General features: G+C 36.0%; 1 protein-coding gene across 3 annotated transcripts; it reads left to right on the top strand.

Moving 5' to 3' along the window:
* Nucleotides 1-107: 107 nt before the first annotated feature.
* Nucleotides 108-27,384, top strand: KPNA5 (karyopherin subunit alpha 5). Of its 3 annotated transcripts, none has more exons than XM_014055489.2 (14): nucleotides 108-194; nucleotides 2,732-2,865; nucleotides 6,971-7,072; nucleotides 7,156-7,255; nucleotides 9,279-9,373; nucleotides 10,000-10,131; nucleotides 13,605-13,693; nucleotides 14,508-14,607; nucleotides 15,807-15,970; nucleotides 18,528-18,606; nucleotides 21,090-21,215; nucleotides 21,739-21,866; nucleotides 23,675-23,853; nucleotides 24,123-27,384. In XM_014055489.2, exons 1-14 carry the CDS (start codon nucleotides 191-193, stop codon nucleotides 24,308-24,310), a joined length of 1,620 nt encoding a protein of 539 aa, XP_013910964.1. In that variant the 5' UTR covers nucleotides 108-190; the 3' UTR covers nucleotides 24,311-27,384. The 3 variants fall into 3 exon arrangements, with proteins under 3 accessions (XP_013910964.1, XP_013910966.1, XP_013910963.1); XM_014055491.2 differs by having other exon boundaries at nucleotides 117-219; XM_014055488.2 differs by lacking the exon at nucleotides 108-194 and adding an exon at nucleotides 389-751.
* The last annotated feature ends 203 nt before the right edge of the window (nucleotides 27,385-27,587 follow it).

Below are 27,587 nucleotides of genomic sequence, written 5' to 3'. Positions count from 1 at the left end.
TTTGCCTATCTCTATGGAGCTTTTGGCGAAAGCGGCGGAGCTCGACCAATTCGCGACTCTTGCGCGCAGGGCACGTTGGGAAAAGGGGCGGCGCCCAGCTTGGCATTTCGTGCCCTTTGGGCCGCCATCTTCAATCACGATCCAGGTTTCTCTGCGGCGGAGGGACAGCGGCGCCTGGGGTCGCCCTCCGATGGGTACGTGGGCGTTTGTGGATGTGAGGTGAAGGATGGACAGGCGCGGGATTAAACTGTAGCTTTGCTTCAATAGAGTCTAAATTGGGAAATATGGCCGTTAAAACCGAACGAAGCCCAATGGAGGGGTGATGTGCGGGGTCTCTTTCGCCTTTGCCTGGCGCTCGAGCTTACCCGATGCAATCGGGGAAGAGGACAATTATTATTATTTTGTGATTTGCACATTTTTCCTCTTATTTCCTCCGGGCCGGCGGCATTCTCACCCTCTTCTTCCACCTGGCGCCTTGGTAAAATTGGCGAGTGATAGTTGGCATCGAACATGTTTACTTAGAGGAAGCCCAGACTAGACATTCGTAAGATCCACGTCCCACTGAACCCGTGGAGGAGACAAGCTAGCTGCCTCTGCGTTGTTTTCTTGGTCTCCGGGCTCTTTTTGTTCGTGGCAACGTTGGTGAGAGAGAGAGGGGAGGAAAAGCAACAACTGGGAATAATAGTTTTAACAGCAATTCCTCACATGTGATCGGGGATTACAATGTTAACAGCTAGGAATGCAAAAAATGGTGAGCGTCTGCCCCCCACCTCCCTCCTGTAAACAGCTGATGCGGCGCCAGATAACTGTTGAACTGCAATTCCCAGCATCCCCAGAATAGGAATAGGAATAGGGAATGGAATTCTTTATTGGCCAATTGTGATTGGACACACAGGGAATTTGTCCTTTGGTGCATATGCTCTCCCTGTACATAAAAAGAGAAGATACATTCGTCAAGAATCATAAATACAACATTTAATGATAGTCATAGGGTACAAATAGGCAATCAGGAAACAATATCAATATAAATCCGTAAGGATAGCCAAAGGGATGCTGGCAATAGTAGTTTAGCAGTAATCTCTTCCCCATCCCCAGGAAAAAACAATACAGGTAGTTCTTGACTTACAACAGTTCATTTAGTGACCAAAGCTAAGATGGCATTGAAAATTGTGATTTAGGACTATTTTTCCATTCATCCGATGTGGATAAAATGAGGGCCCAGATTGTTGGGGGCAATATGCTGACTCTGTAAACCGCTTAGAGAGGGCTGTAAAAGCACTGAAGCAGTATATAAGTCTTAAGTGCTGTTGCCATTGCTATGATCTGTGCAGCATCTCCATGATCATCTGGATCAAAATTCAGATGCTTGGCAACTGGTTCATATTTATGACCATTGCTGCATCCTGAGGTCACGTGATCCCCTTTTGCGACCTTCTGTCAAACAAAGTCAATGGGGAAGCCAGATTCACTTAACAACTGGATTTACTAACTTATCAACTGCAGTGATTTACTTAACAATGGTGACAAGACAAGTCGTAAAATGGGGCAAAACTCACTTAACAAATGTCTCACTTAGTAATAGAAATTTGGGGCTCATTTGTGGTTGTAAGTTGAGGACCACCTGTATTAGCACCCTTCTTTGGAGTGCCCCAAATTCAGCTTCTATACTTAGCATTCATAGACACAGGGAAGAGTTTTTAATGCTCCACCAACCCACCTTTCCTGCTTCTGCTTAACACTTTCAGGGAGCAAGACCAGCTCTGTCTAGTTTAGAAAATGAAAGACCAGTTAGGGAGAGAAGAGTTTGTAAGTTTCATTGTAATGGCAAAAGTTGTTCAAATGCTTTAGTCAGAATTTCCAGAGAAACACCTGACGTACTTTCTAAATTTGAAAACAGTGAGGCTTGAAGACGGCTTCAGACTTAGAAGGGAGCATGACTGTTAACAATGAGGGTTGCATCCTTCTTGATTTTGAGAGTTCGTTTGTTGAAACTAGTCATACACAGATCGCTGCACAAAATTTAAGTCCAGCTTCTGTTGCTGTGTCTCTTAACCCAGAATTAATTTACGACATTGTATTTATTATGGATATTTCAAGTCTATGTAAAGCTTCTGGTTGATGTAACATTGACCACTGTAACTATGCTTGATGATGAGCTTCTAAAGTTTTAAATTGGTTCAGTTATATTTGACAAGATGCAAACATTTTCTCTTTATTTCCTATGCAAATAATATAAAAATGAATTTCAGACAATCCTTAATTCTTTTGTGGAGTTTTCATGAATGTGCCCCTCTCTATATGAAGCATAATTGGCCCCAACAATCTGGGTCCTCATTTTACCCACCTCGGGAGGATGGAAGGCTGAGTCAACTTTGAGCCAGTGAGACTCGAACTGCCAAACTGCAGGCAGCTTGTCAGTCGGTAGAAGTAGCCTACAGTATTGCATTCTAACCAGTGCACCACCACAGCTCTTCATAGGGGCAAATTATGAGAAATTTTAACTCTATGAAGCAGTTGCGGGTGCAGAAGCAATCTTCACATACTGTCATGTCATTAACAAAATGTTCATATTTTGACATCCTTCTATTTATCCCATTTTACTTTGCACCTTTGCCATTTTTCAACATTGACAACATTGAACGCTTCTTTTTATCATTATAAATAAAAATAATTATTTTGTTTCTCCAGAAAATGTCATTAGAGATGTAAACCCTTTTGCTCTTTATTGCAGATAACATGGCAAGCCCAGAAAAAGATAATTACAGAATGAAAAGTTATAAAAACAATGCCCTCAATCCCCAAGAAATGCGAAGACGAAGAGAAGAAGAAGGGATTCAGCTTCGGAAACAAAAAAGGGAAGAACAAGTAAGTCCTCATTTAAATCATAGCTGAGCCATGACAGTCATAAAGCCCGTTAAATTGCTCATATGGTCCAACTCTGATCCCTGGCTGCCTCCCTCCCTGAGAAATGTAGTCCATTGTAAATAAAATGCAATACATTTTATTGAAAGCATGTTTATAAAATTCTTCTCACAAGAAAGTTGAGTTGGTAATAATAGCTCCCTTGGATGATGCAGAATGGTTAAATTTAACCTTTTCTTTAGAGATGTACTGTCATAACTTTTTTTCCTGACACAGAATAATTTTATTTATTTCTTATGTTACTTTTTAACTTGAAAAGTTCTGAAAATTCCCTCAGAGTTAAAAGATACAATATAGAAGGAACTGACGATGGAGAATGAAAAGAATTTAGGAAAAAAAATAGATAATAGAAAAAGGGAGGTTTTTTTTTTGTAATCTTCAAGTTAGCAATAGCATTTTGACTTATATACCGCTTCACAGTGCTTTACAGCCCCTCTCAGTGGTTTTACAGAGTCAGCATATTACCTCCCAACAATCTGGGTCCTCATTTTACCCACCCTCAGAAGTATGGAAGGCTGAGTCAAGCTTGAGCCTGGTGAGATTCAAACTGCCAAATTGCAGGGAGCTATCAGTCAGCAAAGTAGCCTGCAATACTGCATTCTAATCACAGCTCTTAACTTTGTATTTGCAATTACATTCGCAACAAAGGGAATCAGAAGCTTCTTTCAATTTTTTTCTTTTCTTTCTGAAAATTTGTTTCCCCACCCTTTTCTTTATTCTGTATTAATTTTTGGTAGTTTTTATCTTCTCTTTAAAACTTTCAATAACATTGATAATACTATAATAAAAAGAATGGAAAACATTGTGAGATGTATCTAGTTGTTACGTTGCTTGTATTTAGACTATAGTGAAAATGTGTCTATAACTGCTTTTTCTTTTTTGCACAAAAGTATTATTTTAAGGGATATTTTTAGCCTTACGTGTGAAAATATTTGAAGCTAAAATGATTCAGTAAAAAATGAACACTGTTTAACATATTTTGGAAACCCCTTTTTTTTGTAAAAAATTTTTTATTTTATTTTCAAAACAAACATACAACTCCTCCTTCTTTACATACTGTAGAAAGTGTATCAGCTGGTTACAAAAGGCTTTTGTGCATCTCTTCCACCATCATAAAATATAATTCATATTAATTCAAATATCTTAACTCAAATATTTATTTTATTATCATCATCATACCTCCACTTTTATTTGACTATAGTTATTTAAACGTCCTTCATCCTAAAATATACCAAGATTTAATACATAACCACATGCTGGCATTTCATTTACTTATTTGTAAAATCCTCCATTAACATTAAATCCTCATATCCTGTTTTAGCAAAACATCAATAATATTTGATACCAAAATTTTCTAATCCTCCATGTATATAATTTATTATCATTATCCTTTCTTTATTTAACTATATCCTATATCATAACATTTTCCCCCTATTAGTTAAAACTTGACTGTGTCTAATTTTGTTTATTATTATTATTATTGTTATTAATAATTTTTATATATAGTCCAAAAGTATTTCCCTTCTCATACCCAATTATTACTTATCATAACATACATGGCTTAGGACCAGCGTACCTGCGAGACCGCCTACTGCCACATACCTCCCAACGGCCGATAAGATCCCACAGATTGGGCCTCCTTCGGATGCCGTCAGCCGGACAGTGTCGGCTGGCGGGCCCCCGGAGGAGAGCCTTCTCTGTGGCTGCTCCGACCCTTTGGAATCAGCTACCCCCAGAGGTCCGGACCTTACCCACTCTCATGGCTTTCAGGAAAGCTGTTAAAACCTGGCTGTTCCGGCAGGCCTGGGGCTGTTGACCTTATTGTTGAGGTCCAGCCCCGATTAGAATGAATGCGTGTTGTGAATTTTAAATTATTCTTTTTATTTTTATTTTCTTTTTTCTCCCTTCTTTGTAAGCCGCCCAGAGTCCTTCGGGATTGGGCAGCCTATAAATTTAATAAATAAATAAATAAATAACAGCTCAACATACATTACTATCATTATCAATTTTTATTTAACTGTACCTATTATCGCTGGATTTAACTAAGTTTAGCTAATTTTGAATTATACTCTACCATCTATCAACCTGTATCTCTCCAATAACAAAACAATCTTATATCCACTGCCATTTGTGGATCCAATTCTCCAAACATCTTTTTAAACAAGTCTCTACGAAGTCCTCTTTGCACCTTCTTGTTTGTAGTATCTCTCATATAATGTTGACGCACTCCTTCTGTTTCCTTCGCCGGCTTATCTTTAATTTTCAGCAGTGTTATCAAATATTTTGCAAATAGTATTTCATAGTCCATAAGTTCTTTAATGCTTTCTTCTCCTTCTGACAAGACTGAGTGGCTATGGATGCTGCCCCCCCCCCCCAAATAGTCCAGATATTCCACCTTTAAACCTGGGGGGGTGAAATCTTACACCCCTCAGAGAGGGCCCGCAATTTGGGTGTTCTCCTGGACCCACAGCTGACATTAGAACATCATTTGTCAGCTGTGACCAGGGGGGCTTTTGCCCAGGTTCGCCTGGTGCACAGTTGCGGCCCTACCTGGACCGGGAGGCACTCCAAATGATCACTCATGCCCTCGTCACTTCAAGGCTTGACTACTGTAACGCGCTCTACATGGGGCTGCCCCTGAAGAGTGTTCGGAGACTGCAATTGGTTCAGAACACAGCCGCACGAGCGCTACTGGGTGTACCTAGGTACACCCACATTACACCTATCCTCCGTGAGCTGCACTGGCTTCCTATCGGTCTCCGGACACGCTTCAAGGTGCTGGTCATCACCTTTAAAGCCCTACATGGCCTAGGACCTGGATATCTCCGTGACCGCCTCCTGCAATATACCTCCCAGCGTCCAATAAGATCGCACAGGGCGGGCCTTCTCCGGGTACTGTCGGCTAAGCAGTGCCGTCTGACGGTTCCTCGGGGGAGAGCCTTCTCTGTTGCTGCCCCAGCCCTTTGGAATGATTACCCCCTGAGATCCGGACCCTCCCCACTCTCTTGGCCTTCCGTAAATCTGTTAAGACCTGGCTGTTCTGGCAGGCCTGGGGCTGTTGATCTTGATTCAACTTGACAGCCCCCATTAAAATTGAGTGCGTGTTGTGTTTTGTTTTTAAGTCTCTGTCTTGTATTTTTAAATCTTTTTTTAAAATATTTTTAAACTGCTTTTATGTAAGCCGCCCGGAGTCCTTCGGGATTGGGCGGCATACAAATCTATTAAAATTACAAATTACTATGTCCTGTCCTTTGAAATAAGTTTTCTCTCCATTTAATTCCTCTTCGAATATTTCATTCTTTCCTCCCTCAGAAATAAACCAATTGCCACGAATATCAACAGGCTCAAACTCCTGCATTTCAATTTTTTGAATTTCCATCTTCTTATTTTGTATTTGATGAACATCCTCAGTTTTTTCATCACATTTTGTTGCCAAATGCACCAAATAGTCCAATTTTCTCTCAATTCTTTCCTCTGTATCAAACACCCTCTTCAAAGCTAAAAGTATCGCTTGAAGAGACGCCATGTTTATTCGCAGTTGTATTTTTTCTTAGAAGCTCAGCAAGAAACCCTTATTTCTGCAGGAACATTTTTTTATGATATAGTTTTGACAAAATAAATTGATATTTATTTATTGTTACTGAATAAAGAAAAGAGCTTGTTTTTTTTAAAAAAATCACAAAACCCTCTTTATCTTTCACAATACTTCTCATTGTACTTATTTGTTTTTCCTTTGGTTATATAATATTGTCTGAAAATGCCATCACACTGAGTTAAAATAAACCAGTATATACAGTATGTCCCTAAATTTAGCACATATTCCTAAATATTCTTTAAGCATCTTGTTTGTAAAAGGATTCCCAAAGTAGGATTAGAGCTAATAGTAATGCATTGTTGATTCAGTTTTCTTGTTTCAAGAGAAAACTTGAAGACTTGATCAAAAAGGGAGAAAGTAATAGAAAAGAAAATGATGTGTGTGATTGATGTAGTATCTCTTCCTCTTCCCCAAATAATCCCCAACATATGTTTTTCTTACATTTTTTTTCAGTTATTTAAACGTAGAAATGTTTCTCTGCTGTCCAGCGAAGAGTCAATGCAGGAGAGCCCAATCCAGGATCCTGATGTAAGCTCTACTGTACCAATTCTGGAGGTAAGGAATCTATCGCATGCCTTAAGGCACATTTACAAATCTGGCTAAAATTTTAGGAAATTATAATGGTTTTCCATTTTTAGGAAGATGTGATTACGTGTGACATGGTTCAGATGGTTTTCTCAGATGATCCTAGTCAACAACTTGCAGCAACCCAAAAATTCAGAAAATTACTTTCTAAAGGTAAATCAGCAAAACATTATTTTCTTCTTAATATTTAATAAATTTTAGTTTCAGTATTTGCATTACATTGAATATTTTTAATAATACATGATAGTTCTTAGTTGTTTTTTAATCTTAAATTATTGTATTGGTACAGGAATAATTTAATGTCAAATGTCCAATTACAAAATGAAAAAGAGACACACCCTCAGATGGAAAAGAAGAGGCACTTGTACATTGTATGGGTTTCTGTTGTCCTACTAGTTTAGATAATATGTCACCAGCTGTTAATGTCACTCCAATTAAAATTTATTGTTTTTTGTGGGATAAAAGTTAAAATGGAAGCTAAAAGTGATTTAGGAACAGCTTTTAGAAATGTATAACTTATCCTACTGGAAAAGGCAATATTCTCTACCAGTCAAAAGATGAAGCAATGCATACTATAATTTATCTTGTATTTGATATATTAATTGATATTAATTAAGCAGTGACTATTATCATTGTGCCAATATGTAAGATAGAGTGTTATTTTGTTTGGTTTGAGATTTTTTTTTCTTTCCCTTTTCAGGTTTGTACTCCTTGTTTTTGAGGAAAGAGTAATCCTTTTTAAGGATTCTTCAGCTTAATTTTAACTTTAAAAAAAAGATAAATGGGCTTGTTCCATGTTATATCTGCCCAGTGTTTTCAGATTATTATTTTTTTAATAAAACAAGCTATCAGCAAGTCTAATTTGGAAAGAGGCTAATTAACTGCTTGATGGAAATAATTAAGGTTTCCCACTCTAGTATGTATATGTTACAGTACACAGTACATTAATACTATATTTACTAGGGTGGAAATAATGGAGATGGAAGTAGCAAGAGAGAGAGAGAGAGAGACTCTGCTTCTTCCCAACAGTTCAGACATTTCTGCAATGCACTAGAACAAGTTTATTTTGGATTTAGTCCCCAAACACTAAGCCTTACAGTAATTTAAAAGGCTGAAGAACCATTGCCATTGTTTAATCAAAATTGCTTGAAGACACAAGTGCTCTAGTCTCTATAAAGAGTTTGGCCCCAAAGGGCACAATATCTTTATGTCTGTTTTCACAAATTAACCTACATGTCCTCCCTTATATATAAATACAACCAGGAATGTAAGTAAAATGTAGGACAGATCTTTTCATTTTTAAGGCTTTTGTGTAAGTTGGCACTTGGTTAAAGGAAAGCATATTTTGATTGCTTTCTTCTTTCAGCTGTTATTCAAGTTATTAAACCATAGTTTTGATGGTGGTGTGCCTTCTAAACTGCTGTTGTTCTCTGCTAGTTCTTGAGGTTTGTATGGAAAGGTTTGAGTGCACCATCCTGAGGCTTTCTTGCATCCTGCCTGTACCCTCAGTTTATAATACTTCATTCAATAATGATTGATTTGTGTGATTCACCAGAGCAACAGATGGCAGTAGCATTGCCTAAAAGTGGATTAGAAGCTCCGCTTTCATGGCTATTATCATCATACCAAATGAAATCTTCTATTCAAAGTTAGTATGTTAACTGATTATTAAAGTTGGGAAGGAGCAACATAAAAGGAGCTATTGCTTAGGGACTTCTTAGAAGCATCACACTGATCACTGTGAAGCATCTAGGTGATGAATCTGTGAAACTAATTGGGTTCTTACATATGAAACCATGAGAAACTATGCAATTCCTTAGTAAACATTTTTTTGACTTGCACACTGATCAATTTCCTAACAAAGAGCTTTGCTTATCTACGTATGTCAAATGGTTTACATTTGTTTTCTGTATTTCAGAGTGTTTCTCACAGCATTTTAATGTCGCGATACATCAGTGAGTTAGGTTAGATTTAGAGACAGAATAAATTCGCTAAGAGCAATCAGCTTGCATAGTTTAAAATGGGGACTTTAATTTCATTCATCTGCAATATTCCAGCAAGTTCATTATGGGAGTTGTGCTGTTCAGGGTTATTTATACTTCCTTCTTAATTGTTTTCCATTGTACTGAACTTAATGTAACTTATTTTTATTGGATTACTTTATCTTTCATTTCAGAACCCAATCCTCCAATTGATGAAGTTATTCAAAAACCAGGAGTTGTGGAGAGATTTGTCAAATTTCTAGAAAAAAATGATAATTGCACTCTTCAAGTGAGTTCCTAAAATAATATGAGATACATTTTGGAGGAAGGACAAGGAATTAAAATGTTATATCTTCCCTTTGGAATAGGAGGAGAGGTTTTGCTTTTCTGTCCCCATCATTTGTTAAATATTTTAACAGTTTCACAAGTTAAATGGCCCCAAACATAAATATTATGTCTTGTAGGAGGAACACAATTTAAATTTGGTTCCATAGTGAGCACATTATTCCCACAAGCAGATATTTTTTAAAGATATTGAATAATATAAAATAAATAAATTGAGACAACACTGGATTGAGATTGTTTGCTTATAGTGCTGCCATAGTTTTCCATTGTTACTCCCAAAGTTTCAAATGTAAATTGTTCCCATTTGTTGAAATTATTTAAATTTTATTGAAATATAAGAATATTTTACTATTCTCCAAGACTGCATTTATATTCTTGCTAAAATCGTGTGAGAATGATTAATTTGAATATTCCACACAAATACTAAACTGTTATTTCACTGCAGAGATTTACACAATACAATTGAAGGCTGGCTATATTCTTGTATGGAAAAAGGAAGGGCCATAAAAAAATAAGCATATCGAATTGATTGTAAAATAAACTCTTAAAAGTCATATTTTTACCTTCTAGTTTGAAGCAGCATGGGCTCTTACAAATATAGCGTCTGGAACTTTCCTGCATACCAAAGTGGTAATTGAAACTGGAGCAGTCCCAATTTTTATTAAACTCTTGAATTCTGAACATGAAGATGTCCAGGAGCAGGTAACTTTTTGTGACTTTTTTATTATGCAGATTCAATTGTACTGTAAAATGTTAGGCCTCAGAGAATTTTGGGAAGGAAAAAAAATATATATATTTGAATAAAAACAAAATTTGATCTAAATTTAATCCTAAACTATGGTTAACATTAAATACTTGAATCATATATTTGTGTGTTCTCCACTGTTTTGTCTTTAGATGGCACAATTCAGAAGCTATCGAAAGTTTTTGCTTCAATTGTTGATTTATTATGATTCACAGGAAGCTAGAACTGGGGGTTGAATGTGTTTAGGTTTAGAAACAATACTTTGATATAAACTGTTCTCCTAACCCAGTTGCGGGATATGCTACTCAACTCTCAATTAATTTGGGTGGCTTGTAAGCCAGGTAGTATCTATCTCCATCACATGAAGGTTTCGGTTGCCGGATGGCATCCAGCGTCACCAGGATGCAAGATGGAAAGAATCTGCTGCTTGGTGGTCTAAATCATTTTCCCATTGTCTCAGATAAGAGTTTGACTTAATTGCAAACTATGACAGTTTGGAGATACTGTGGCTAGTTTAAACTGGGAGCAAAAACTGTGAACCTCCTATTTATATTGTGCTGAAAGTTAGGAAACAGTGTGGGACTTTTACAAGTCCAGAATTCATACACATGATATTGAACATAGAATATTGTACGATCACATAAAGCTATTTCAGCATCATAGGGAAGTGCAGTACCTTGCCTATTTTAAAAAGTATGTGCTGTTTTAGTTACAGTGCATTGTTTGTGCATTGTATTTTCTTATTTCAGATAGTTAGGCTGCAGTCCCATGCTGGCTTACTTGGGATCAAACCATACAGAAATCACTGGCTTGTGTAAATATTGTTAGGCTTGCATTATTAGAAATTAACACATGTAGCAGTAGTTTTGGATTTTGATATGCAATATTATTTCAGTATATTTGTTTCATATCAGTGACTTGGGTACGTAGTGTGATGAAATATCATTACTACTTCTGCAGAAATAAAATAATTCTTGCTGCATAAGCTCACGGACAAGAATGAATTTATATTGTGAGATGAACGACCATACAAATAAATACATGTTATATTTACTAAGCATCACATTAATCATCTTTATATCTAAAAGATTAATAATATTCAAATAGAGTAAGTGAAGGCTTTCAAGTATCAGCAATTTTCCTAGAAATTTGAGTCTCCAAATATTAAATTGCAGGACCAAGACACAGCAATCAGATTATTGAAGATACAAGGAAATAGCTAATCCCATTATTCAAAGCCAAAATTCCAAGCTTTCTGTTCTGTGATTGCAGTGACCCGTGTACAAATATACTGTTATACTAGAAGCAGTTTGATCTAAATTTTGGGAGATCTGTTTTTAATTACCTCCTCAGTTAGGTCTTAGATGTAGCTCTTTTGAGGCTTCACTGGTCAAAGTACTTGCTCAAATAAAGGCACAAATGTGAGATCTTGGCCTAGTTTGTATTGAGAGATAGTTGCATTTCCAAAAGAAAGAAGAAAAGTATGTGGTTTAGTGTGGGTTTACCCACCAATCAGTACTTAACGCTGGTACTAGAAGAAGCCTGCATGAAGCAGAAATCTTGATAAGAGCTGATACTTCATATTGCTGGTACACCGAAATTATGTATTTGTCTTTTACTATCTCTAATTAAAGGTAGTCCTTGACTTATGACAGTTTGAAGTTATGATGGCCTTGGAAAAAGTGACTTGTGACCAGTCCTCAAAGTTATGCCCATGATACCACTCAAACAGTCACATGATCTTGGTTCAGACCCTTTGCAATTAGCTGGCGCTTATAGCTGCAGTGTCTTGGAGTCACATGATTGCAATTTGCAATGTTCTCAGCCAGGCTCCGACAAAGTCAATTGAGAAAGTTAGATTCACTTAATGACTGTGATTTACTTAATGACTATGTGATTTGCTTAATGATCACAGTAAAATGGTTGTAAAATCAGATCTGGTCATGTGATGACTCAGTGACTAAAATTCCGGTCCCCATTATGACTGTAAATTGAGGACTACCTGTACATTTATCACATTCTTATGTTCTACAGAAAGTTGCCTATGTTGGTGCATTTGAATATGATGGAGATTCAACTATATTCCATATTGGAAATTTTAATGTATACACTCAGATATTGAAATTAAATCAATTTGCACACATACCTTTGGATTGCTATTCATTCATGACAGTTGGAGCTAATGTCCCCTATTATTACAAACTATAAACTATTTAGGTTGGTCCCATTAGGTAAACATTTCATGCTTAATTATCAGTATTTTCAATTTCCAAAAAAGTAACTGAATTTTGCAATAAAAAAAATGCTATCACTTCTTTATTTGATTATTTTATTGGATTTGTAAGGCAGTTAATCACCAAATGACTCAAGAAAAGAAAGAGTTGCAATTGTGATATAACAATAGAAGATAAATATCAGCTATCTAAGGGATACAGATATTAAAATAATCATAACTATTAACGGATTCATTGGCCCTGGGCCTGCTGAAAGAGCCTGATTTTCATAGTGTTCCTGAAGCATAGCAAACTGTTTAGAAGTCACCCATTCTGCACAAAATCCAATTATGCTTATTTTATATTAAGAACAGGGCTTTTATATTGGTTACTTTGTATGGAACAGAGGTTTTTTTTTTGCTTCTCCCACTCTATGAATAAAATAAATCACTTTACTGTTATATATTGTTACAGATAATCCTAGACTTACAACAGTTTGTTTAGTGACTGTTTGACGTTGCAACAGCACTGAAAAAAAGTGGCATATGATTGTTCTTCACACTTACAACTGTTGTAGCATCCCCTTGGTCACGTGATCAAAAGCCATATGCTTGGCAATTGTCTCATATTTATGAGGGTTGCAGTGTCCCGGAGTCATATGATCCCCTTTTGTGACCTTCTGACAAGCAAAGTCAATGGAGAAGTCAGATTCACTTAACAATACTATTACCAACTTAACAACTGCAGTGATTCACTTAACAACTCTGGCAAGAAAGGTTGTCAAATGGGCAAAAATTCACTTAATGCATGTCTCGCTTAGCAACATAAATTTTGGGCTCAGTTGTGGTCATAAGTTGAGGATTACCTGTATAGATATTTCCATATCGATAACAACTATGTAGAGATGTGAGAATTGGCACGTGGATTCTTTCAGTGATTGCTCCTATGCTGGCCTAAATAGCCATTATCTTTTGCAGGGGTTCTAGCAGTTAACAATACAAGATATTTTTAGGCTCAGCTGCAAACATGAATTCCCATGGGAGTAGTTGCTTTCATGTTAACATTAGCCATTTAAGTAATAGGTTTATTTAATTTTGCGCACAGTTTATATACTTCTGCATAAATGATCATGTTATAAACTAAGCATAAGAATTATAGATAAGTATTTAAGTGTCTTAAAATAATTATGAATATTAATTTACATCTTTGTCTCTAAGGCAGTGTGGGCCCTTGGAAATATTGCTGGAGATAATGCAGAATGCAGAGATTATGTATTAAGCTGTGGAATACTTCCTCCACTCTTACAGTAAGTACAGATCATCTCTGGTAGTTGATTGAATGGTATGCATAACTACCTAACCAAAGCAACCATGTTAATTGCTAACTTATAAACAGTAGGTTGGTAGTGTTCAATGCAATGCTTCAGATTCCCAAAAAGGTGCTTTTGAGTGGGTAGAATTAGAAACATAGCATTTATCTGTAATTCTTTTTAAACATCTAATTCATTTCCCAGAATAATCTAGTAGGCATGTGATCTTGAGAAAAGGCACAATTGCTTTACACAATTGCCAACATATTGTATTATTTCCAAAGCACTGCCCAGCCCTTGAAATTATTTTTTGGGAGTTAAGCACCATTGCACTTAACAGAACATCTGAACAGAGATGCATAGATTTGAAATGTCAGTTATATACGTTTGGTGTTTGTTGACATAAAGCTTCTTGGTGCTAGAACGTGCCTGTTTTAAATAACAGTTTTTATTATAAAGGTTCTAATTATTTGTCTAAAAATTATAAAAACACATTTCTTCTCATTCTCTTTTTTCAAAAATTTATAATTTCTATGGATTATGTCCAATATTGTATTCACAAAACCAGCTACTCCTCTTCTTTCTCTTCCATGCATTCCCCCAATTTGCTCAGATAAGGTCACAAATAAACCAGTTTCACTGTCCAGGAGATACAAATAAAAAGAATCTGTTCTGCAGCTGAAATGCTACTCAGTCATTACATGATTACATTACACGAAAACCTTTGAATATATCTATATTAATTTAAGTGAAGTTATTTTCATGTACATGGCAAAAATAGTCATTCAAATTATTATTATTGTCTTGGCAGACTCCTAACACATTCTAACAGGCTCACAACTACCAGAAATGCAGTCTGGGCACTTTCAAACCTCTGTAGAGGCAAAAATCCACCTCCAGATTTTAGCAAGGTAAGGCCCATGTTTCACTCTATAAAAACGCTATAATAATAAAATGCATACATTGTGTTGTTCCAAGGTATCTTCTTGTATAAATTAAACTTTTTCAAATGTCAACTATTTATGTCCAGATAAAGATTTCTTTTTGTCATAGAATGGAACTGAATATAGTACATTAACTTTCTGACGATGATACTCACTTTCAGAGTAGACAATGAAATTAAATTAACATTTGGCTGTAACAGAGCAAAGTAGTAAAGGGGGTGGCAGGTGGGGGGGAGAAGCGAGACGCACGTTACAAACACTACCAGAGACTGACAGCTCCGCTACGTTCCTCGCCCTTTCGTCCAGTGAAGCCCCTTGTAAAAAAAACCTCATGAGTTGAAAGGGGGAGGAACACAAGGGTACTTGGAAAGATAAGTATACTTGCTAAAGGGATGGCGGGGAAGGGAACCAGGCAGGCTGTCTTTACTATTGTGGCGAGGTGTGTGGTATTGGGCCGCGAGGCGCGCCTCTTACCTTTTCAGGTTCGTCGCGTTCCTCGCCATTGTGTCCAGGGAAGCCCCGGGTTAAAAAAAACCCTTCTCGCGACTTCAAGAAGTTTGATTGAACTCGCGAGAAGGTTTTTTTTTTAACCAGCAGCTTCCCTGGACACAATGGCAAGGAACGCAACGGAGCTGGAAAGGTAAAAGGTGTGCCTGGCTTCTCACCTGCTCTAGAAAATAATAAGCCCCTCCCCCTATTATAAGCCCAAGGCCATATTTCGTGGGGCAAAAGAAAATAAGACCTTGTCTTATTTACGGGAAAACACGGTACTTTAAAGGTATCTTTAATTGAGAATTAAAGATTCTTTAAATTAAAGAATGATGCAGGTTTTGCTCCAGGATTTATTTATTTTTAAAAAAGCCCTTTAAGATTTGTTTAATTTTTGTTGTAGTTCAGTTCCACTTTCATGCCTTTTTTGTACATAGTCAGATGCCCTGACTATATTTTAAGGATATTTTAGTTCATGTTAGTATGGTTGCGATTGATAAAGTGTTTTGTAGATTTGGCATATGCACTGCATCATTCTGCAAAGAGACACGATTACAGGCATTTTTTAAAAAGTATCACTATTTTTAATTTAATAGTTGTTGGTTTCCATCTTTGGAAAAATGTTTTCAGTAAAAAGTAATTTACAATTTGCAATTCTCTCTTTCTAAACTCTTAAGGTTCGTCCTTGCTTAGGTGTTCTATCAAGGCTGTTGTTTAGCAGTGATTCGGATGTATTAGCAGATGCTTGCTGGGCCCTCTCTTACCTTTCTGATGGACCGAATGATAAAATACAAGCAGTTATTGATTCTGGGGTCTGCAGAAGATTAGTAGAACTTCTGATGTAAGTCTCTTTAAATCAGATAATTATTTCACCAGCAGTGCTGCAGAAGATAGTAGAAGGTGTTAAATTAAATCAGTGTGTCAGATATAGTTTCTTCATACCATATCAGCGCCTCAAATGAGCCTGCAGTGATAGTTGTCTTTCTTGCCTCTATTCTCTTCTGTGAGACAGCAGGAATTCTACAATTGGCAAATTCAAGACAGGCACAAGTATCCAGTTCAGCTTATTTTTATCTATCAGTTTAATCTGTGCCTGTATTAAGCAGTACATAGATACAAGGAGTCTGCCACCAATTGTTGCAATACAGAGTGTTCCAATGTAAAGGTTTAGTCACGAAATAATAATTAATTCCACTTGAAGATTCTGTTTTGTTCTCCCACCCCAAACACACATGCACACACTCTCTCTCTCTCACCTACACAGCCAGACACACCTGAAGCAATATTTTCCATTTTCTCCCCACAGTATGGTTTGATTTTGTGCCAATGGAAGTGATTAGACTTCATTCAACAATTTAGGGAAATTCACTTGGTTTTCTTTTAGAATTGATTTTATTGTTGATTTCTTTTTCTACTGTAGAGGTCATACTCTTGACCATATTAAAAATACATTACTAAGAGCTCCCCTGAATTATTTCAAGCAGGTAGACATTTTCCATTTCATGTTATTCAGTTTCATTCTTTTTTCTTTCCATACAGCTGGTGCATTCTGAAGGCACTGGTCACATTCCTTGTTGATTTTTTTCTTACAGATTTAGTAGAAATAGTTTTTACTTTTTAAAAAATGATAGTTTCTGAGGTTCCCCCCTTTCCCCCCTCTTTTTTTTAATTAAATAAAAAAGAAAGAAAAGGGAAAGGCTTAAAAGAGAAACAAAATACATATACGGTAAATATTCTCTCTCATACATACATAGAATTGTATCATATAGACAAGTCATAATTCAGTAGTGTTCACAGCTAATCTATCAATTCAGACTACTAAATAGTTGGAATCATATGTTTGTTTCTCCAGTGTTGAATAGTAAGCCTTTTGGCTAACATGTACAAAACAAATGGATTTTATCCAGATGTTGACTTTTATATGATAAAAATGAACTTCAAAAGAAAGTAAATATCTGAAAATATTGTTTCAAAGTTAAGACATATAATTTATTTCCAAACGGAAACAATATATTTAAATCATTAATTTCACTCTATCTCTAATAACAAATGCAATGAGCTCATTTCTAAAATATTACATCTTGTTGAAAAAGATATAACATAAAAATGTTGATTTTTGTTTAACATCAAAAGAAAAGAAAAGGATTCATATGTGCAATCATAGTATATGAATTTTGAAAAATGCATATATACAATTTTGAAAGAGTGTGTGCGTGTATCTATAAGTTCAGAAGAAGTGCTTTATGTAATATGAGAGCACAGCATTTCTCTGCATTTAATTAAAGCAGCGCAGCTTTTTTTTCAACTTCTGAACCACTGTTTTGAGAAGTCAATTTTATTATTAAATCCTGCCTCTTCAATATGATGAAATTGAAATGGGCAAATGGTGGGATCTATGGAGTAAGACCATTAAACTTACAACATCTACTGCATTCAAAGAAAACATATACAAGATGGTTTATAGGTGGCACTTCCCCCCAACGAGGTTAGCTAAGATGTTTCCTGGGTTATCTCCATTGTGTTGGAAATGTGGAAGAAGGGATGGCACATTCTACCATATATGGTGGTCCTGTACTGAGGCCACGAAATATTGGAAAAGGATTAAAAAGTGGTTAAAAGAGGTTACCAGGGCAAACATTGAATGGAGACCTGAGAACCTGTTACTAAGCATCAAACCAGATAACATAAGCAGTTCAATATGGCATTTGAGCCTGCATATAATTGTGGCCGCAAGAATAACCTATGCACAACTTTGGAAATCCACCACTATACCGCCGGAAGATGCTTTAATTAAAAAGATCTACGAATGTGCAGAAATGGACAGAATGACGGGTTGGCTGAGGGACAAAGGAGAAACAGAACATTATCTTAGCTGGAACCTATGGTATATGTGGGCGACTAGGAGAACAGCAGGGACTTAAAATGGGGAAAGTTAACATAGGTACCGTAATAGATCCCTGAATCTTGCAATGAGAAGATGTGGCTTAGAGACCTAATAATGAGGAAAGAAAGAAAAACCGGGCTGTGAATGACTATCACCGTGGGGGGGGGAGGGGGGGTTGTATGTTTAAAACGGTATTTGTATCTGTATGTTTTACTTTATATTGTTATGTATGATTTGTCTTGCTTATGTCATTGTATTTATGTCGCTGTATTGTTTTTTCCGTTTTTTTAAAGGTAATAATGTTTAATAAAAATTATATTTTAATAATTAATAAATATGATGATGCTGGGCTTTTGTTCTGCCCTGAGATAAAATATGGTGGAATTCTTTGGTAAGCTGTATGAAAGAATTATTAGCATAGTATCCCCAAACCCATATGAATAGTTTAAAAATGTTTGTATCAGGAAGAATACATCTATTTATCTTAAAATACTTCAACAATTCCGTTGTTTAGGCACAATGACTACAAGGTCGTATCGCCTGCATTAAGAGCAGTGGGAAATATTGTGACTGGTGATGATATTCAAACTCAGGTAAGCTGATTTTTAAACTTACTTTAGCGATATTTCTGAAAGAGACAATAGAATCTTATGACCTCAACTTATCAGATATAGGGAATATTGTAGCCTTATTCAGGCATTTACCCAAATGCTAAGAAAGTTCATAGTACATGGAGTCCAGTTCCCCCTTCTCTCCATTCTCTGTCCACCTATGAAGTCTGAAAGGAAGCAGTACTCGTAATCCCTTGGAAGCAACTAGAGATTCCCATGTAATCTGGAACTTCAGTAAAAGAGGGTCTTGGGTTGTTCTAACAGTTCTGCAAAAACTCAAGCACAGATATCTGCCTGACTATGTAGAGGTTGGAAAGAACAAGAGTAGGACTATATGGACAAGCCCTTCCTCCTATTTTGAGCTGTTTTCAACTTTGATTCCAGCATTTGTGCTATCCAGGTTTGTATATTGGAATATTGCTCTGAAAGCTCTGTTTTGAAATATGTCTTTCAAATACCGGAGATGTTTACAGTGAAGTAATATTTCCCTGCTTTGCTGACTTTGAAACTAAAGAGAGCCAATGAACTGATACAAGGAAGACCAGTTTGAAAGAAATGCCTTGAGATAGCTTGGTCGTATAGAGAGAATGGGTGAGGACTGAATATCTGGAGGAAGAATGTGGATTGAACTTCTTAAGAAAACTGATGGATACTGTGTAATAAACCTACTATTTTCGATCAGAAGACAACTGTTAAGAGATGTAGTTCAATTTGTATAAAAACCTTCTGAACAATGAGTCCTATGGAGATATTCACAAAAGAGATCTATGACTTTGGAGAATGTGATACAACTGTTTGGAAAGATCCCAGTTATAATTTTAAGGAAAAGTTTTATTATTAAGAATCAGTTGAAGATATTTGACCCTGGACATACTGAGATAATGACTGCAATGGTTTATGGTAAATTATAATCTGTTGTGGACTTTCTGTGTGTGAAAGGTGGAGGAAAACAAGGGGAAAAAAATCTGCCTCTGCCTTCCAGCATCTATCCAGTATTCATCTGGCTAGCATCCTTACAGCAAACAGCCTGGTCAGCTTCAGCACATTATTGCAGTCAGCTTGTCAGGGCTTCGCTCCGTTGTGCCCACCATCTGTTAACTGAGCTAAGCTGCTGCCACCGGTGGGGAACGCTGGAGCTTTCACTGCCAAGTAGCTGATTGACGGTTGGATCGGCCTCCAGGAATACCGCCGATCAGCTGTTCTAGGCAGCAGGGATCGCCTTCACTGATTGCCATTTGCTGCTGTTGGCCGCCTGTCGTGACCACTGACATTTGGCAGTGGTGAGTGGCAGTGGCAATCCCTGCCGCCTAGAACAGCTGATCGGTGGTATTCCAGGAGGTCGATCTCACTACCAATCAGCTGCTCGACAGCGAAGGCTCCAGCATACCCCGCCGGCAGTGGTGATCAGTGTTGTCATGCGGCTGCATTCGCCACCACTGCAACAACCCCACTCCCCATGCTATAATATTTGCTCTATAAGACGCATAGACATTTCCACCCACTTTTTTTCGGGGGGGGGGGTGTGCGTCTTATAGTGTGAAAAATATGGTACTTAATAGATTTTTAATAGAGGGCTTCGAAGCATAGTTTTGATGTTGGATTTACCTGTTAACTTTTTTTCTTTACAGTAAATAGAAGGTAGATCAAATTAGAGGGGCAAATAGAGCTGTAGAAGTTTATAGATTATAGAACTGCTTTGCAATGGGGGGAAACTTATGCTTGAAATATATTTATCAGTATTCAACTGAGGGGCCAATTTATATGTATGTTTTTTTTAATGCAGATTTTTTTGTCTTGTTTAGATTTGCTTTGTTTGTATGCCTTTTTGTCTGTTGAAGTATTGTATCTTAGCGTGGTAATAGACTTGTAAAATGTGAAGCATAAAAGTAACTGTAGGCGTTTTTATGTATAGTGGTATGCAATAATTCCTTGCACTGCAGGACTGCTTTTTGAATGTAGATAGTATCTTTGGTACTCATCGTTAATTGGTTCCGGGTGGCACAATGAGTACCAAAAAACGATGAATACTAAACGAATTTTCCCCATAAGAAATAATGTAGTGACTCATAAGGCAACTGACACTGACAAGTTCTACTTTGTGCGTTGAGTACCAAAGTAACGATTAATACTGGGACAAAATATTCATGTGAAAATGCATTGAGTGATGAGTTTCAAAGCAGTTGAGTGCCAAGGTACCATTTTGTTTATTACAGTATGTACCTTTCCTTTTTCCTTTTTACCTTTTGTCTTTCATCTGTGCACCTTCACGCTTAGTTTTTATTGAAAAAATAAATAAAACAAAATCTAGAACAGATTTTTTGAAAAGTATAACATGCCTTTTTTCTATGCATACGCTGTTCACTGAAATAGTAACTCAACATGTAAATACTGTGATTTCAGCTATATGCAATGTACTTTATTTTACATTGTTTAGGCAGAACTTTTCATCTTTCAAATTATTTTAGGTAATTCTAAATTGCTCTGCATTACCCTGTCTCTTACATTTGCTGAGTAGTCCCAAGGAATCTATTCGAAAGGAAGCATGCTGGACAGTATCTAACATCACTGCAGGAAACAGAGCACAAATTCAGGTAATCTGTTGCCTTTGTTATGCATAATTGTTTTTTTACTCTTAACCTTTTTTTTTTTTTTTTGGCCTTGTTCTGTTCCTCAACCTCATTTATTTTTGTTTAATCCAGTGAATACGCTGGATAGGTGGGAAGGGATGGGCAGCTTTATCTGGAGGTTACACATTCACTACAACCTTATATCCATGCATTTAAATGTCCATTATATCATTACTGCAGATTTCTTATTTTTTCCCTTTTTATTGTTTTTTGTTTTATTTTCTTTACACAATTGAAGCAATAGTATCAATTTATTTGTATGTGTTGCTATATACTGTAGATAATATCAATTCAGGCATTTCTGCAATAATATTTTTGTTATTTGGTGATCAAGTCCATTTCCTCCCCACCCCACCCCGGTACATCCAGAATTCATTGAATGGGTATCTGTGAAATTGAGAGTTTATTGTAAGTTCAGTATTGGATTAATCTGTTGTCCTAAAGCATTTCAGAGTTATTACAGTATTATATATATATATTCCTTTAGGCTGTTATAGATGCAAATATATTTCCAGTATTGATTGAAATTCTTCAGAAAGCTGAATTTCGTACTATAAAGGAAGCAGCATGGGCCATCACTAATGCGACATCAGGAGGGACTCCTCAACAGATTAGGTAATACATTGCAGTTGATTCACAGCAATGCTGGTAGCTGAAAGAAACTTCTTCGTTTAGTAACCTTATGCTCTCAGACAGTTAGGATTTGCATGCCACCGCTCCTCACTTTCAGCACCCAACGCTGTAATGGCTGAGAATTCTGGAGTCAATCTTGAGGGCACAAGTTTGTGAAAAGCTGCATGAGGGGATCATAGTATACCTTGAATATCTTTTATGTATTGTGTGTGTCTGTGTGTAAATGAGTTTTGCCCCATTTTATGACTTTTCTTGTCACATTTGTTAAGTGAATCACTGCACTTGTTAAATTAATTATACAGTTGTTAAGTGAATCTGGCTTCCCCCTTGACTTTGCTGATCAGAAGGTCACAAAAAGTGGACCATGTGACTCCAGGACACTGCAACTGTCATAAATATGAGTCAGTTGTCAAGCATCTGAATGTAAATCACGTGACCACGGGGATGCTGCAATGCATAAGTTTGAAAAATTGGCATAAGTCACTTTTTTTGGGTGCCGTTGCAAATTAGGTCACTAAATGAACTGTTGTAAGTCGAGGACAATATGAGTATTGTCTATTCCTATTTCTTTGTTCTAAATACCTCTACGTAGCTTGTAAAATAATTATAGTATAAAAATAATAACTTTAAAAAACCAAAATAAGAAATGATGTAAAATATAAACAATTGACATAAAAAGTAATCATAATAAAATAATAAAAGTGAGCAGCATGTTAAGAATGTAATGCCATGAAATAAAATGAAACTTCTAATACTCAAACTTGCCTAAATTGCATGTTCCTAGATTTACTGATATTAAAAACATTTTCAATGTATGTCTGAAAACAGTGAGGCAACTAATGGCCTGTGGACATCCTAGGGTGGATATTTTTGATGCTATCCAGTACCAGGAAGGTCTGTCCCCACAATTACAGAACAGGGGACGTCTCAAATTACTCCTGTTGTTTCTCAGGAATTCTGCTGTATAACAGTATATAAATAATACACAATCCCCGATTGGCTAGATTTACACATTTTCTAAGTCATTGTTCATTTAAATCTGAAATAGAAACCTGGCTCATGTATAGTTATCTCAAATGCTATGGTTTACAAACCATAGTGCATCATATGAAGCCAAAACCAAATTTTACCACCCTATGTTTTAGAGAATGTGTGAATCAAATCTGTATATGTGAGTAGCCCAGAGGGGGTTGCTAACAGGTTTACTGCTGGTTTGCTCGTGCTCGCACATATGCTCATATGCACATGTCCAGGCAGGTTGGTGGAGCCTCCCGCCGCCGCCACCACCGGTTCAGCCAAACCAGGAGCAACCGTCCTCTGGAGTAGCCACAAAGAAAACAAATATATTTTTCTCCTCCAGTTGTTTTCATGAACAGTAGTTTGGTAAAACATGTATTTTCGGGAGGGGGGGGATGTTTAGTTTAATTTTTCACCTTTACATGCTTGATAATCTATTAATTCATTTAGAACAGTGTTAAAGTGTTAACATTTTCATATGAGTAGAAATTATATAACATGAGTTCATGTTGGAAATGAAAGTTTGTTCATAGATCATTCAGATTTTGGATCATTCAGTTTTTTAAAAAAATGCATTGTTGGTATTTGGCATAAAGTTATACATAATCATAAGGAGTGTGTTTCTTTTAATAGCATTATGTTTTCAAAAATTTATATTTTTAATATTGTTTATTGAAAGCATCCTATATATAGTTTATTACAGTCAACAAAAAGAAAAACCTGATTAGTTATTTTCCATCCTCTTTCCCTCCCTCCCCCTTTCTATATAAAAGTTACTTAGTGGCATTAGGTTGTACCAAACCTCTATGTGATCTTTTGACTGTGATGGACTCTAAAATAGTCCAGGTAGCCTTGAATGGACTTGAAAACATATTGCGACATGGAGAACAAGAATCAAAGCAAAACGGAATTGGAGTGAATCCTTACTGTGCCCGTATAGAGGAAGCCTACGGTAAGAAGTGATAACTTAATACCACAGCAAATGTTTTCAACATTTCTATTGAAAAATTATCAACTCTGCAATAGGCAAATGATTCCTAATCAACATAAGATATACAACAGTAGCAATATATAAGTCACTTGTTTGCTATTCTGGGAGTTGTCAAGAAATGTCTTTTATTTTACCTGTTTATGGAATTAAGAGCTGTTTATTACTGAGCAGTGCTTGAGTATATGTTGAACAGTATAGATCTTACGTGTGTCTCTCTCTCTTAATTCCAGGACTGGATAAAATTGAAATCCTTCAAAGTCATGAAAACCAAGAAATCTACCAAAAGGCTTTTGATCTCATTGAACATTATTTTGGCGTGGAAGAGGAAGATGTAAACATTGTTCCCCAAGTGGATGAAAGCGAGCAGCAATTTGTGTTCCAGCAACAGGAAGCCCCCATGGAGGGGTTCCAGCTGTAACCCTTGGCTCAGAGGACAGGAGCGCTTTTGTGGTGGCCTTCATTTGCTGCCCTGAGGGGGAACGTTTTGCTGAAGAAGATAAAGGAGCAACTCGTGAACTCAACATGTGCTTATCTCCCCCCCCCCAACTATTGTGTGTTGCCATTGTCTCTTTCCTAGAAATACCAACCATTCACAAGTTAAAAAATAATGTTGTATAGCTTGAATTCTCACCTCAGAGCAGACAGCAGATTCTGAGTTTTCAGGCAGTGGCTAAAATTGCACCATTATCCATAACACAGCTGTGTGTGATATTTTGGATTTTGGCAGTGTGGTTTAAACGCTACACTAAAATCTACCTCTATTCCTTGGAGCAAAAAAAAATGTTTCAGAACTACAGACATGAGCTCCTAGTAAATGTTAAACTTAGAATGTGAAAATTATTTATTTAAATAGTGAAAATATAGTTTTATGTGTGACACTTTGAGACAAACTGGTGAAATATATTTAAAAACAACACTTCTAGGAGCACGTTGCTGGTTACATACCATAACATTAAGCATTATGTCAAAAGTACAGTATTTCTGCTGTTTGAAAAGAGGTAGCCAGTTTCAATTTGTAGTTCATGCAGATGTGTTCCTAGTTATGTAAAGGAAGTTCCTTCATCCTTTTAATTTCTGTGGAATTGCAAAAGTTGCCAGTGCTTTAACTAACTATTACAGCTGATTTCTTTAATGACAGCTTGATGACATGATGTGGAAAGCTTTATCTGCTGACATGTGTCCATTAAATTATGGGAGCTTTTTTTCCCTACCTACTATGAACTTCTCAATTAGAAAAGTATGTTTATATTGTAATGATTATTGTAAGGGAACTTTCTATAGTTGCATACTAGGAATTCTGAACTGCAATATCCATGTTTAACTTAAAAGCTACTAAAATGTGTGAGGCTGCAACATACCCTTTTAAAGAACAAAGTTAGATTATTTATTTACACAGTGTATTGTGTTTGACCAAATATATGAATGCATTATAAAACCCCTTTTTTAAATGTTTGGCAATTTTTCTAACTTATTGAAAACAGATCACCAAAAGTATATTTTCTAACAGATCAGCAGTAGCACTGGGAAAAATCATTTTCCAATTAATTGAAGGAAAGCACTTGAATATACTATTATTTGTGACAACATATGTAAAATAAGTTTATATAATACTGGTTAATTTTATTTTATGCTAGAATGAACATTTGAGACCATTTGTTTTAGAGTATGAATCTTATATGAATTGGGAGAGCTATAGCCCAGTTCAAGTACTCTGATAATTTTGCTTATCAGAAATGTCTTGATCTGTATAATAACTTTTTAAAAAATGATGTATAATACCTACAAGTGATTGATTTTTTAAAATACCATGTAAATTTCAAATTCATGTACTCAAATTTTCAAAAAGGAGTTTGCATTCAATGAAATACATGTTCATTCACGAACATGTATTTGAGTTAAAACACTGCTCTTTTTGTCATATATTCAAGTTCTCCAAGAATGATCTGCCAAGGAAAATAAGTCATAATTGGCCATTGTGCCATACATCTTATGTCATTGTTATAGACACCCCTTTGTTTCAGTACTAGATCAATATTAGGGTTTTCGGAATGAAGCTGTTCGATTACTTAGTAGTTTTAATGTGGGTCAGGAATAAAAGGCTAAAGTGTTCAATATAGCTGCTTCCTGTATTAACTCTATTGTCATGGCCTGTGGAACTTGTTTTGTATTTCCATTGTAGTAGCTTACATACATATTTCTACTACATACAAGATTCACAAAGGAAGTGTAACAACAATAGCCTTCACAAAGGCAGTATAACAACAATATTTACTCACGAAGAATTGTGGAAGTGCTGCTTGCCTTGGGAAATAAAAGCTTATTAGTTAAAAATAGGTATGTATGAATAGAGAATCGTAACTGAGGAAGCCACCTCATTTGAAAACTTGCTGAAAGTCCAGTGCAAGATATAAGAAGTCTGCTTAAATCTGCAGGTAGATGTCCCATATCTATCATTGATAATGGGATTTGAGTATTAGGGAACGTTTTATATTTATATCATTCATTCCAAGAACAGTTTAAATTTGCCAATTGAAAACTGAATTTTATCGAGATTACTCTAGAATGTTAAAAGAAAAAGGTTGTGACAGGGTATAACCATTGTTCGTTTGTTTGTTTGCATTACACAAATTACCAGTTGTGCCTGCTCTTAATTTCCGAATGAATAAATAAATGCTCTCATCAAAGCATTTTTATCTGAACAAAAATGTAAGATTACATATGATTTAGAAAAAAACATAAATCTCAAATGTGAATTAACACAACTGTTTTGAAAGGATAATTTCATCATATAAATCATGAGTATGATAATTTCTGTATATTGCTGAAGACATAATTTTGACCTTATATTTTGAATGCTTAAATATTAGTATCTTACAAATGAGATGTAAAACCATTGCATGATTAAGAAACATTTCAGGAATTGGTCCTTTAATAGACTTGATATCTACAGCATCTGCAGGATGTGTAGAATTACAAAAAAGTCCTAAATAGTACATCTTTGAACAATTCAAAAATATTTCAGATTTAAGAATTCCGTCCTAATTCAACTTGACACATTCTTATGTAATGGCCTGAATTTGACAAGACTTTAAACTATGCAACTATGCCAAGTATGTATTTCAGATACAAAATATAATGTGCTTTTACTCAAGCAGGTTTACATTTAGAAAATAGATGGATTATGGTCTTAAAGCAAAGTACAATTACTTTTACATACTATCTCAGTTGGATTTATTTGCTGGCGCCTTATTTACATTTTGTTATATTAATTAACTAAAAATGTATTTAGAAAATGTGTATTATGAAACCGCTGAAAGAATTGAGATCTATAAAAACACCACATTTTTTATTGTGTTTCAAATGATCATCTGTAATTTATTGCATCTTTGACAAACTACAGACTCAATCTGAAAATATCAACAGTATGCAATATTGGGGAATGTTACTACTCAACACTACAATGCAAAATTAATAAATGTATTTTACATGATACACATGGCGTATATTTATTTTGGCTGGCAGATTCAGATTCCTGTGCAAACTTTTGTGAAAACCCAATTGCTTTCAGTAGAATTTAATTGCTGATACATGAGAAAACAATTTCTTACTGCAAAGTTTTCCAACCCATGTCTTCCTGTGCCTTAGAAACTGCCTTAGAAGCAAGCTTGTGTTTGGCAATGCCAAACTTTTCAAAT

Source organism: Thamnophis sirtalis, unplaced genomic scaffold, assembly GCF_051295495.1.
Source record: "Thamnophis sirtalis isolate CommonGarterSnake01/CBP01778 unplaced genomic scaffold, rThaSir2_p1.2 scaffold_6, whole genome shotgun sequence".
Taxonomy (NCBI): Eukaryota; Metazoa; Chordata; class Lepidosauria; order Squamata; family Natricidae; genus Thamnophis; species Thamnophis sirtalis.
Note: the sequence above shows the minus strand (reverse complement) of the source record. Positions and strands in the feature narration are given on the sequence as shown.